The 11413-nt window shown below is 43.7% G+C and overlaps 1 protein-coding gene and 1 pseudogene across 1 annotated transcript; both read right to left on the minus strand.

The window, feature by feature from the left end:
* Positions 1-11413, minus strand: part of LOC121304198 — a 387591-nt pseudogene that overhangs the window by 350898 nt on the left and 25280 nt on the right.
* Positions 1897-8354, minus strand: LOC121304247. Its single transcript, XM_041235273.1, has 7 exons — positions 8000-8354; positions 6624-6690; positions 6273-6375; positions 5608-5949; positions 4733-4984; positions 2902-3001; positions 1897-2169 (listed from the first exon to the last, which is right to left on the minus strand). The coding sequence occupies exons 2-7, from the start codon at positions 6624-6626 to the stop codon at positions 2142-2144; spliced, it is 828 nt and encodes a 275-aa protein (XP_041091207.1). The 5' UTR covers positions 6627-6690; positions 8000-8354; the 3' UTR covers positions 1897-2141.

Raw genomic sequence — 11413 nt, forward strand, 5'->3', positions numbered from 1 at the left:
TGATCAGCTCCAGCGCATATTGAGGACTTTCAGGGGGAAAGAAAATATTTGCACCTTCTAGCAACAGGGACGGAATATACAATAATAATAATAATAATAATAATAATAATAATAATAATAATAATAGATACCCAGGCATGTTATTGGCGACTCAAATAACACCATTGAAAGATTGTATTGTATATGTGTTGCTTTTCTATATCAAAATATAATATACTACGCATTAGTGAAAGCAGTGCATATAACTATCATTTTCAAACAGTTATTTACTGATGTGTTGTGTTTGTATTTGGAAAACGCTATATGTAAACAAAAAGCGGATCTATTTTCTGACAATCCCAAACTCTTCCAATTTCTTATTCCATAAAAGCTCGCTCCCGTCAGATTGGAAACCACGTGCACGCGCAATGCGGCGAGGCCTCTGCTGATTGGACGAGAGGCTGCCGCAATAGAGCCTGGCGCTAACGGTGCGTGCAGGTGGGAATTGTAGTTTTTATGTATGTATTTTTATTATTATTTTAATTGAAGATATCTTTCTTTCTTCTTCTTTTTGTATTAACTAGAAAACAAAACCGCTCTTGATGCAGTACGGGCAGCATCTTATTTTAGATGCTAATTTAATTTTTTTTTTTTCATTAAAGAAATCTTGATCCTTCAGTGTTTTTTAACGTTTCCCTTTTTTAGAGTCATGTGGAGAAATCGGCGAGGCACGCCTAACGTGAATGAGTCTGAATCCTTTTAGAAAGAACTTGCATGCATATGCATCTTTGTAATGAGCTAATTACAGCTTTCTGCGGGGAGGGGCCTGGCCTTGGCATCACTCCGGATTCGCAGCTGACCTCCATTGCAGATGTATATGGGCTGCAGTTCTAACGTGCTGCAATGCGAGTGCGTGTTGTAATCTAGTGGTGTGGACCGTGCCGTATTTAAATGTTATGAAGCTTGCATTGCAACCCTGTACTGCCCTCTAGCTCCTGTAAACCGTCTGACAAATAAACAAAATAATACATCCATAAAATAAATCTTTTGCCCTTTCAAGAGACAAGAAATACTTCACTGACAAATAGAACAATCGCTCAGAACAAACGCGTCATGCCTTCCATCCACTAGGGCTGGAGGAGTCCTTTAAATTTGAAGAAAAAGTCAGTTACACACAATACTCAATTTTATTATTAGGAGTTTGTTTTTAATATTGTCCTATTTTAAAAAGGGCGATATTTTTATTTATTTATTTTTTTTACAAACATGTGCTCTGTTGGCAGGTGTTTCCCCATTATCCGAGTAAAAAAAAATACACATTTACACCACGATGACTCAACCCACCCATTGCCCATTTCAGATGAGCTTGGTGGTGATATTTCACTCCGCTGTCAAAAATAAAAGCTTGTTAACAAAACCAATTCACAACTGACAGCGTTTTGGCAGGTGTTTCTATTTTTGTGGCCTCACAGCCGCTGTTTCCTCCCCGCTCCTTGCCCGCTTGCCGAGTGGTGCCGATCTCTCAATGTATCAGGAAGCTCCCCTCAGCTCACAGTTCAGGACGAGACAGGAGCAGCAAGGATGAGAAGCGTACCAAAAAACTCGGTAAGGACAGGACAAGTAGGCTAGGCCTCTGATAATATTATAATAATAATATAATAATAATAATAATAATAATAATAATAATAATAATAATAATAATAATAATAATAATAATAATAATAAAATAAGAATAAGTAATAATAATAATAATAATAATAATAATAATAATAAATAATAATAAACATAGCTATTGAAATACACAATTATGTGTATTAACTTCTAGGAAGTAAATCACACACAATAATAATAAGTGCATTCGAGACCTTGATCGGAGGTGGAAGAGTGGTGCCGACTTTCAGGGTAACTAAGGTTGACTCAGTAACTAGCAGGTATAATTTGCACCGTCGTTGGGGAAACCAGCCGTTACCAGGAATTCCCGGAAAATTGTCCCAGTTTTCAGCCTTTTGTCCCAGTCACAGTAACAGTAAAGTTGACCCACGGTCCTGGTGTTGCTGGGTGGGGGTGGGGGGGGGCGGGGTGGGTTTTCCAGGTGGGGTTGTCTCAGCATCTTTCACACGATAAGTGCTCCATTCACGCTGCTCGTCCCACAGGCTGTGCTACTATATTGTAGTCTGTTGAGATCTTTTTCTTACAGAAAGAAAATAAAAGTACACACATTAAATTATCAGACAAGTACACAAAAATACAGAGCTTCCCCTGTGCTCTACCCTGCTACCCTGTGCTCAACCCTGCTCCCCTGTGCTCTACCCTGCTACCCTGTGCTCAACCCTGCTCCCCTGTGCTCTACCCTGCTACCCTGTGCTCAACCCTGCTCCCCTGTGCTCAACCCTGCTACCCTGTGCTCAACCCTGCTCCCCTGTGCTCTACCCTGCTCCCCTGTGCTCAACCCTGCTCCCCTGTGCTCTACCCTGCTTCCCTGTGCTCAACCCTGCTACCCTGTGCTCAACCCTGCTCCCCTGTGCTCAACCCTGCTCCCCTGTGCTCAACCCTGCTCCCCTGTGCTCAACCCTGCTCCCCTGTGCTCAACCCTGCTACCCTGTGCTCAACCCTGCTCCCCTGTGCTCTACCCTGCTCCCCTGTGCTCTACCCTGCTCCCCTGTTATGTACCCTGCTACCCTGTTATGTACCCTGCTCCCCTGTGCTGTACCCTGCTCCTCTGTTATGTACCTTGCTCTCCTGTGCTCAACCCGTCCACTGTGCTGTACCCTGCTCCCCTGTGCTGTACCCTGCTCTCTTGTGCTCTACCCTGAATGTACCACACTCCTCTGTGCTTTAATTCTGTTCTTTACATGGCATTTACACACTATAGAGAATTAAGCTTTTCCAAGGCAGTGGCTGAATGTGGTCTGCCTAGCTTACCTGAAACACCAGCAACATAAACCCACAGCCAGTATCACGACTAGGGAAAGCATCCACAGCAGGTTGAAGTGATGGCGATCTTGCACTGTGCAGTGTGGACCTGTTTACCAAACAAACAGACGTGGATTCACTGAACCCTCATTAACACAATGCCAGCCTCCCAGACGCATTCAACACCACTGTATCAGAAGAGACAGCTGTACAGCATATTCTTATCACTGCAAGAGCAGCTAACAACATATTACCAGCAATCATAACACTGCTGTGCTTCTGCTAGCTAGGTCTCAAATGCATAGCATTCAAAAGAAACACATTATCTATCTCTCTATCTATCTATCTCTCTGTCTATCTATCTATCTATCTGTCTCTCTATCTATCTGTCTCTCTATCTATCTGTCTCTCTGTCTATCTATCTGTCTATCTATCTATCTGTCTATCTCCCTGTCTAGTATCTCTATCTATTCTATCTCTAGGTCTAGATATCTAGACAGGATGTCGATCAAGTAGATAGATAGATCTATCTATCTGCATCTCTTAACGTCCTATCTATCTATCTCTCTGTCTATCTATCTATCTATCTATCTATCTGTCTCCCTCTATCTATCTATCTGTCTCCCTGTCTATCTATCTATCTATCTGTCTCTCTATCTATCTATCTATCTATCTATCTATCTATCTGTCTATCTATCTATCTATCTATCTGTCTGTCTATCTATCTATCTGTCTGTCTATCTATCTATCTGTCTCTCTCTATCTATCTATCTATCTCTGTCTGTCTATCTATCTATCTATCTGTCTCTATCTGTCTATCTGGCTATCTTAGAGATATATATATCTGATCTCTAGATCTAGAAGACTCTAGTATCTATCTATCTATCTGTCTATCTATCTATCTATCTGTCTGTCTCCCTGTCTATCTGTCTCTGTCTATCTATCTATCTATCTATCTATCTATCTCTGTCTCTCTATCTATCTATCTATCTATCTGTCTGTCTATCTATCTATCTATCTATCTATCTGTCTCTCTATCTATCTATCTATCTATCTGTCTCTCTATCTATCTATCTATCTATTCTATCTATCTCCTGTCTATCTATCTATCTGTCTCCCTGTCTATCTATCTATCTGTCTCTCTGTCTATCTATCTATCTATCTATCTATCTATCTATCTAATCTATCTATCTATCTGTCTATCTATCTATCTATCTATCTATCTATCTATCTGTCTATCTATCTCCGTCTATCTATCTATCTGTCTCCGTCTATCTATCTATCTGTCTCCCTGTCTATCTATCTATCTGTCTCTCTGTCTATCTATCTGTCTCTCTGTCTATCTATCTATCTATCTATCTGTCTCCCTGTCTATCTATCTAGCAGACAATGTATTATTATTATTATTATTTATTACTTATTATTATTATTATGATGATGAATTAGTCATTTAGCAGACACTTTTATCCAAAGCATCTTACAGAGACTGGGGGGGGGGGGGGGGGTGAACTCTGCATCATCAACAACTGCTGCTGCTGCTGCAGAGTCTCTTCCAATAGGACCTCGTTTTGTTTTACGTCTCGTCCCAAGGACGGAGCACAAGGAGGTGGAGCGACTCGCTCAGCGAGTCACTCGCTCACACACACACACACACACACACACACACACACACACATAGCGGCCCCCAAGCCTACCTGGCATATCTGTCAGTACTCTAGGGTGAAACGAAGCTCTCTGCCCCTGTGTCGTATTCTCAAGCTATCGCTTTGCTCTCACACTATGACTACCCCACAGCTGCTTATAGAGAAAGTAACAGCAGAGCAGATGAGAGACGCTTTACCCTGTGCACTGTACTGGACCGTCTTGTTTTCCACCTCATTGCGAACGGAGCAGGTGAATTCTCCGCACAGCGTAGAGGAGGGGGGGCGCGCTGGGCTCAAGCTCAGGTTCCGTCCATCTGAAGAGATGGTGTAAGAGTCTTTTGAGACAGGTGCCCCGTCCAGCAGCCAGGAGACCCGCGGGGCAGTGCCAGCCTGAACGGAGCAGAGCAGGGAGGAAACGCCAGCGGAGATCCAGGGATCAGAGAGGGGCTCTGAGGGAGAGAAACAACCCGGGTTCAGGGTTTACTGTGTCTTAAGAACATCAGAAAGGTTACAAACGAGAGGAGGCCATTCGGCCCATCTTGCTCGTTTGGTAGTTAGTGGCTTATTGATCCCAGAATCTCATCAAGCAGCTTCTTGAAGGATCCCAGGGTGTCAGCTTCAACAACATTACTGGGGAGTTGGTTCCAAGACCTCCAGTCTTCTCCAGCTATGGACAAATGTTTTGCATCACCCTAGAATTGAGGATTGAGACATTTATAAACGGAATTCAGATATTATATTTAACATCACGTAATCAAAGAAACTACAAAATGATATCGCAAAAAAAAAATAAACCAAGCCTCCCAGAAGCACTAATAGTAATACAGCAGTATTTCATGTCAGATTTCGAAATGTCACAAGTTTAAGGAAAACTACAGCGCGGTGGTGTGAAATTCAATATGTTAACGTAACATCATTCCAGCAGGTTTCATTCGACTTCATGAAGCCGAATTAGTTAATTCTCTCTGTGGTGAGCCTTTGGCATCAGCTGTTGTTACTTTGGTCCGAGCAATCTTGGAATGGTGGCACAGCGACGCGGGTCGTGTCGCTACATTGGAGCGGTGGCACTCACCGTACACAGCGACGTGGGTCGTGGCGCTCTGCTCAGACCCGTCAGCGACTGTCAGGGTGAGCTGGTACGCTCCAGAGTCAGCAGCAGTAACATTGCGCAGCGTCAGGGTGAAGGACTCTGTGTCGAAGCCCGCTCGGTTAGAGAAGGGCTGGGAGAGTTGTGTGATGTTGTTCTCGGACTGATAGAGGAGGATTCGCACAAGGTGCTGCCTCTCCTTCTCCCGTTTCCATGTGATGAGATGGAAGCTTTGGGAGGAGGAGCTGCCCAGCACAGGCTTCAGAACCAGGGTGTGACCTCGGAGCACAGCGAGCTGCTTGGGGAGCTGGAGGGCCTGAGCCATGTCTGGAGAGGGAGAGAGAGAGAGTGAGGGAGGGACAGAGAAAGAGGGAGGGACAGAGAGAAAGAAGAAGGGACGGAGAGAGAGGGAGTGAGGGAAAGAGAGGGGAAGGGGAGAGAGAGGGAGTGAGGGAAAGACAGAGAGATAGAGGGAGGAAGAGGGTAAGGGATTGATGAGCATCCTGTTGGATCCTGGTTCGTCTTGGACAGAGAGCTGCTGTGTATATGTTTATATATAAACATGCACACAGGCAGAGAGAGAGAGCGAGAGAGAGAGAGAGAGAGAGAGACACACACAGTATATAAAGGGCAGTGACCTCTTCACTCACCCTGCTGAAGAAGGAGCAGCCAAGTCCAGCAGAGGCAACACCAGAGAGGCATTACTGCGAAACCCGGGGCAGTGTAGCAGGAAAGGTTGCCAGCGGTGCGCACCTGAAACAAACCACAAAACACACACACGCTCCAGCCGCTTCTTATCACAATATCATTCGCATCATATTACACATCTCATCACATATCACATTCTGCTTCTTTAAAAAAAAAAGTTAAACAGCATTATATAACATAGAGAATCACCCCTCAAACATAAGAAATAAAACAACTAATTAGATCGTTATATCAACATATCTACAAAACCATGAACACAATGGATTTGAACGGAAATCGGTGATTATAGTTACCATCGCATCAAAAGCCTTCGCGCAGCTCCAACCTTTGTTTTCAAACAGACTTCCCTCTCTGTATTTCCTGCAACAAAACGGACCATGGCAACATCAGATAAAGGAGTCGTTATGTATCCCCCAAACAGATAGCGCTATCATGTGTTTGTTTGTTGTTTTAATCGCTCTTCCTGTGTTGATTTAGAGGACAGATCTGAAACTCAAGTGCACCAGAGCGGACCTTTTTTTTTAAAAAAGTTAACAACAAAAAGAAAAAAAAACGGTAGAAGCGTTATTTAAACAGCTGTAGCAAAACTTGGGGACGGGCAGCGCTATATTTTGAACCCCGCTACTCTTTGAGCCAAACAAAGAGACCGTGTCTTCATCCAAGAAACCTACCCAAATTTAAACGCGATTCCATGCGTCATATTGAACTACGGGTCTTTAAGGTCGATTGTAAGGATGAAGGATGCACAACTCACGGTCCATTGTTTGGTTTTTCAATGTGGCTTTATTAGATAGCATTTTTAAAGCTCAATGCGCCTGTTTTGGTTTTATCAACACGTATAGAAATACAAAAATACATTAACAGCGATGGCCTCTGCCCACTGTGTGTACAGCTCTAGCTAAAAGATTGAGCAACACCCTGTAGAACTAAGCCTGCTTCTGATCATGCGTTTAATAACTAATAATCTGTTTACAACCGCTTGAAAAACATTAATTTACAGAGAGAGAGAGAGAGAGATCCCCTTCAGTCGCTGTGTGTGCTCAGTTGTATAGTGTTAAGTTTTTCTCTCTATATCTATTTTATAATGCATAATGTTTTGGGTTTTTTTTTTTCCCCACTGAAGTTACTTCACGATTTCACACAAACTGTTTCAAAATGTAATTTAAAAAGAAATACAAAACACCTAGCGCTAACAGAGAGAGACCGGCGGTCTCTACACAGAGACAACGAAACGCACCATAACCAATTCTAAAAAAAAAGTGCCTGCAAAGTGTGGAGACAATTGGACAAGCAGATCACCAGATCAAAACGGAACTTGCTTGCTATTCTCTCTTTAAAGAATATTGCGGCTCTGACTGAATGTTTTGCATAGGCCCTGTGGAAAGAACTAATCTTGCGTTGTAAAGTCAAATAAAGACTGCTGTTAATTTTGCGTTAAATATTGAATTACAGGCGCTTTATTGTTTTCCCAGATACACTTTATAAAAGGAGACCCTTCAAAGTGCAATGTGAAATGCTGTGTTTCCAGCAGACTTGTGTTGTTTTTGTTAATGAAAGTCTCAATCCTAAAATTCTAGGCGATGCAAAAGTTTTGGCCACAGCTGTATTTTATCTGTTAAAGATTCCTAATAATATTTTAGTAATGGTATTTCAAAAGAACAGAACTAACCTTGTTCACCGTGCCCCAGTTCAGCTGACGCAGAAAGCGCTCAGGTTTATCCTGACGGGATAGCAATACTTTCCAGAACGTGAGCCAAATAAAGTGTTTGCAGAGTGGGGAGACAACTGAACAAGCGCTTCTCCTTGCATGACATTATCTGTACAGATCTTCCCAAATGTTTTGCATCTCTCTGTGTCATACAGCGCAATGAAAGCTGCTAGAATAATCTCACGTTAACGGCGCCGCTTTGTAGCTGTTTAGTTTTGTATTTTAATTATGTCTAGATCCTAGAATTATAGGTGATGCAGAACTGTGACACGACGTGACGATGACATGTCGTTTCCTTCCTTCCTTTCTTTCTGCCTCCCTGGAAAAAAAAAAAAAAAAAAAAAAAACAAACACAAGGACAATGTGAGGGAAAACCCTCTCGACCTATTTTTCTTCCTGCTCGTCTATTCCTTAAAAAGAAATATACAGATGAGCGCCGATCTCTGCTGTTAGGTGGAGGGGGGAAAACGTGTGGTAATGGTTTCGTGTGGTTCCTCGATTCAGCTTTTTGCAGTTGATCTATTAAATAAAACATAAAATAAAAACCAGGAGACAGAGAGAGGGGGGTCACTGAAGAGGGGAGAGACAGAGAGAGTCTGAACCCTCTACAGCCACAAGGGGGTGCTGTGAGCTCACAATTGCGTCACTGTGCCACTCTATTCACTGTAGACTCAGCTGGACGGCTTGTCCCTTTACTCACCCTAAAAACAGCTGCGGGTATTGTTGGGAGAGAGGTGGAGAAAGCAGAAGGGCTTGCATGGGCTAATTTTGAACAGGGTTCAGGACGGGACTCCTGCCCTTCCCGTTCGTGTCGGCTAGCGCTGCAGTGTGTATTGCACGCCGTGCACCGACTTCGTGCTAAACCTTGGCACTGCCACTAAGCTTATTTGAAACAGAAAGCGAAAGAGAGACACTCCTTCCAGTCATAATGGTAAACATCATACCTGAAACTCACACACGCATTCCTGTTCGTGTAGCAGGGAGCGGCTGCAGCAGTCCTCTGTTTTGCTTTCTGGGGGTCGCTGAGCGCAGGAGGGGGGCAGTAGTGGAGGAGGCGATAACCGAGCACACGGGCGCGTATCTCCTGTGGCTTCTGGAGCCATGGTGTGATGATGCGATGCTTAGCGAGTCGTTCAAACTCAGGTTGCCACCCGTTCTAGTGTTGCCTGGACTGTTGTCTTTTTGGGGGCAGCTGTCCTGGGAAATCTGATTTTATTTAATTTTTGTTTTTCTACGAAATGACTCTGTTGTCCCTGTTTTTTTTTGTAAATTAGAGGTGGAAACCCTAATTCAAACCCTGCTTGATCTCTCAGTGGGTTACCACCTCTAGTGAATGGACGATGGGACCCCCCCCGGGAGAATTTGCAATAGAAGCCCAATCCTGAATGATTGAAAAGCATAATTACTTTTGAGGGGGGGTTAGGGTTAGTTAAACAAAAACTACAATAAAAGAAACGTCACTGAACAAAGCCTGATTCTGTATTTCATTTCCTGGTTTGGTCCAGGATGAATTCTTTGTTGAAACTGAAAAACAGGTTTGCTCTCTGCTGGAAACCAGGTGGACTCGTTTACACACAGCCCTCCCTGCATCAAAAACAACAGGAGACTGCGGCGGACGAAGTCAACCTTTCAACTCCTCTTCCACCCCTGTCCGAAACTGTTTAATTGAAGGCTTGGTGCTGCGGTGGTTGAAGAGAAGGGGCTTGAGACCAGGAGGTTCAAATCCCAGCTCAGCCACTCTCACTGTGTGTGTGTGTGTGTGAGACCCTGAACAAGTCACTTCACCTCCTTGTGCTCCGTCCTTTGGATGAGACGCAAAACAAACGAGGTCCTATTTACATTTAGCAGACGCTTTTATCCAAAGAGACCTCCAGAGACTAGAGGGGGGGGGGGGTGAACTCTGCATCATTAACAACAGCTGCTGCTGCTGCAGAGTCTCTTCCAATAGGACCTCGCTTGTTCTGCATCCTCTCACACAAATTACAACCATGCGTTTCCTGAGGCTCACGAACGCAGTGTAGCTCCTTCCTGCACGACCACAGTTTATTGTGATGATTTATTTTTTTTTTTAATATAAAAAAAAAGACTTCTAGTTTCTCCAGTTAAGCTAGCAATTGTTATTGAAAACAGGAAGTTCTCTAAAACAACTTCTTCAAAACCACCCACCCGGGGGGGGGGGGGAAGATTTATTTGTACGCACAAAGGACGTTTTCGTGAAACAACGTCACATTTTTTTTTTGCCGTCCTTGTTTGTCGCCTTCGAAGGACGTCGTTGCAAGACAAAACATGATGTGGCACTCACCCCCCCCCCCTAAAAAAAAATTTAGAAGTAAGGACTCTGAAGGGGGGGAGGATAAATTCCAAAGTGTTGAGGGAGTTCTCTGTCCCCTGAACCAGACATTCTGTTGACAAACCCCACCGGGGGGGGGGGGGGGGGGGGGGGGGTACTGAATATTTATTTATTTTATTTTTACTCCCCCCCCTCTATTTATTTTTTTTCTCGTGGATGTTAAAAATCGCAGTATCAAAAACATCGATAGCTTGATAGCTACGGTCTTTTTGTACTCCGGCAGAGTGGAGTCTGAAATGAATCTGCGCTCACACTTTCTCTCAATTATTACCAAGGCATTACTGCACTGCCCTCATGCTCTTACTCAAATAACGCTGTAATCTTAACTTGTCGCATCCTATACTGTATTCTAGTATTATTTGCACTTACTATAAACTACTGTATTTAAATATCAAGCGTGTATTGCAAGCACCTTGTAGTCGCGTTGGTAAAGGCGTCTGCCAAATATTTCCCATTACAGCTATGCCCGTTTTGTTTAAACCGGCTGCCGGGCTGGGAATACGACTCCCGTTGCACAGCAGTTTGATCTATTCCTGGTTTTACTTGCAGTTTAACGAGACACCCCGGTGCTTGTTATCTATAGACTGTGGCTACGCAAGCTCGTAAACAAAAACAAAGCCTCTTCTAGTTTCAGTAACACTGATGAAGGCACTAGAGCCCAAACGCTGGTCTGCTTGACTCGGTCTCTTCTAGTTTCAGTAACACTGATGAAGGCACTAGAGCCCAAACGCTGCTCTGCTTGACTCGGTCTCTTCTAGTTTCAATAACACTGATGAAGGCACTAGAGCCCAAACGCTGGTCTGCTTGACTCGGTCTCTTCTAGTTTCAATAACACTGATGAAGGCACTAGAGCCCAAACGCTGGTCTGCTTGACTCGGTCTCTTCTAGTTTCAATAACACTGATGAAGGCACTAGAGCCCAAACGCTGGTCTGCTTGACTCGGTCTCTTCTAGTTTCAATAACACTGATGAAGGCACTAGAGCCCAAACTCTGGTCTGCTTGACTCAGTCTCTTCTAGTTTCAGT

This window comes from Polyodon spathula, chromosome 37 (genome assembly GCF_017654505.1).
Source record: "Polyodon spathula isolate WHYD16114869_AA chromosome 37, ASM1765450v1, whole genome shotgun sequence".
NCBI classification, from domain to species: Eukaryota; Metazoa; Chordata; class Actinopteri; order Acipenseriformes; family Polyodontidae; genus Polyodon; species Polyodon spathula.

Bases quoted from the DNA above. Each gene is read 5' to 3' on its own strand.
- LOC121304247 (XM_041235273.1), bottom strand. The intron at 4,985-5,607 runs GTGAGTGCCACC...TCTCTCCCTCAG, and splicing joins GACCCACGTCGCTGTGTACG to AGCCCCTCTCTGATCCCTGG. The intron at 3,002-4,732 runs GTAAAGCGTCTC...TTTGGTAAACAG, and splicing joins GGTCCAGTACAGTGCACAGG to GTCCACACTGCACAGTGCAA.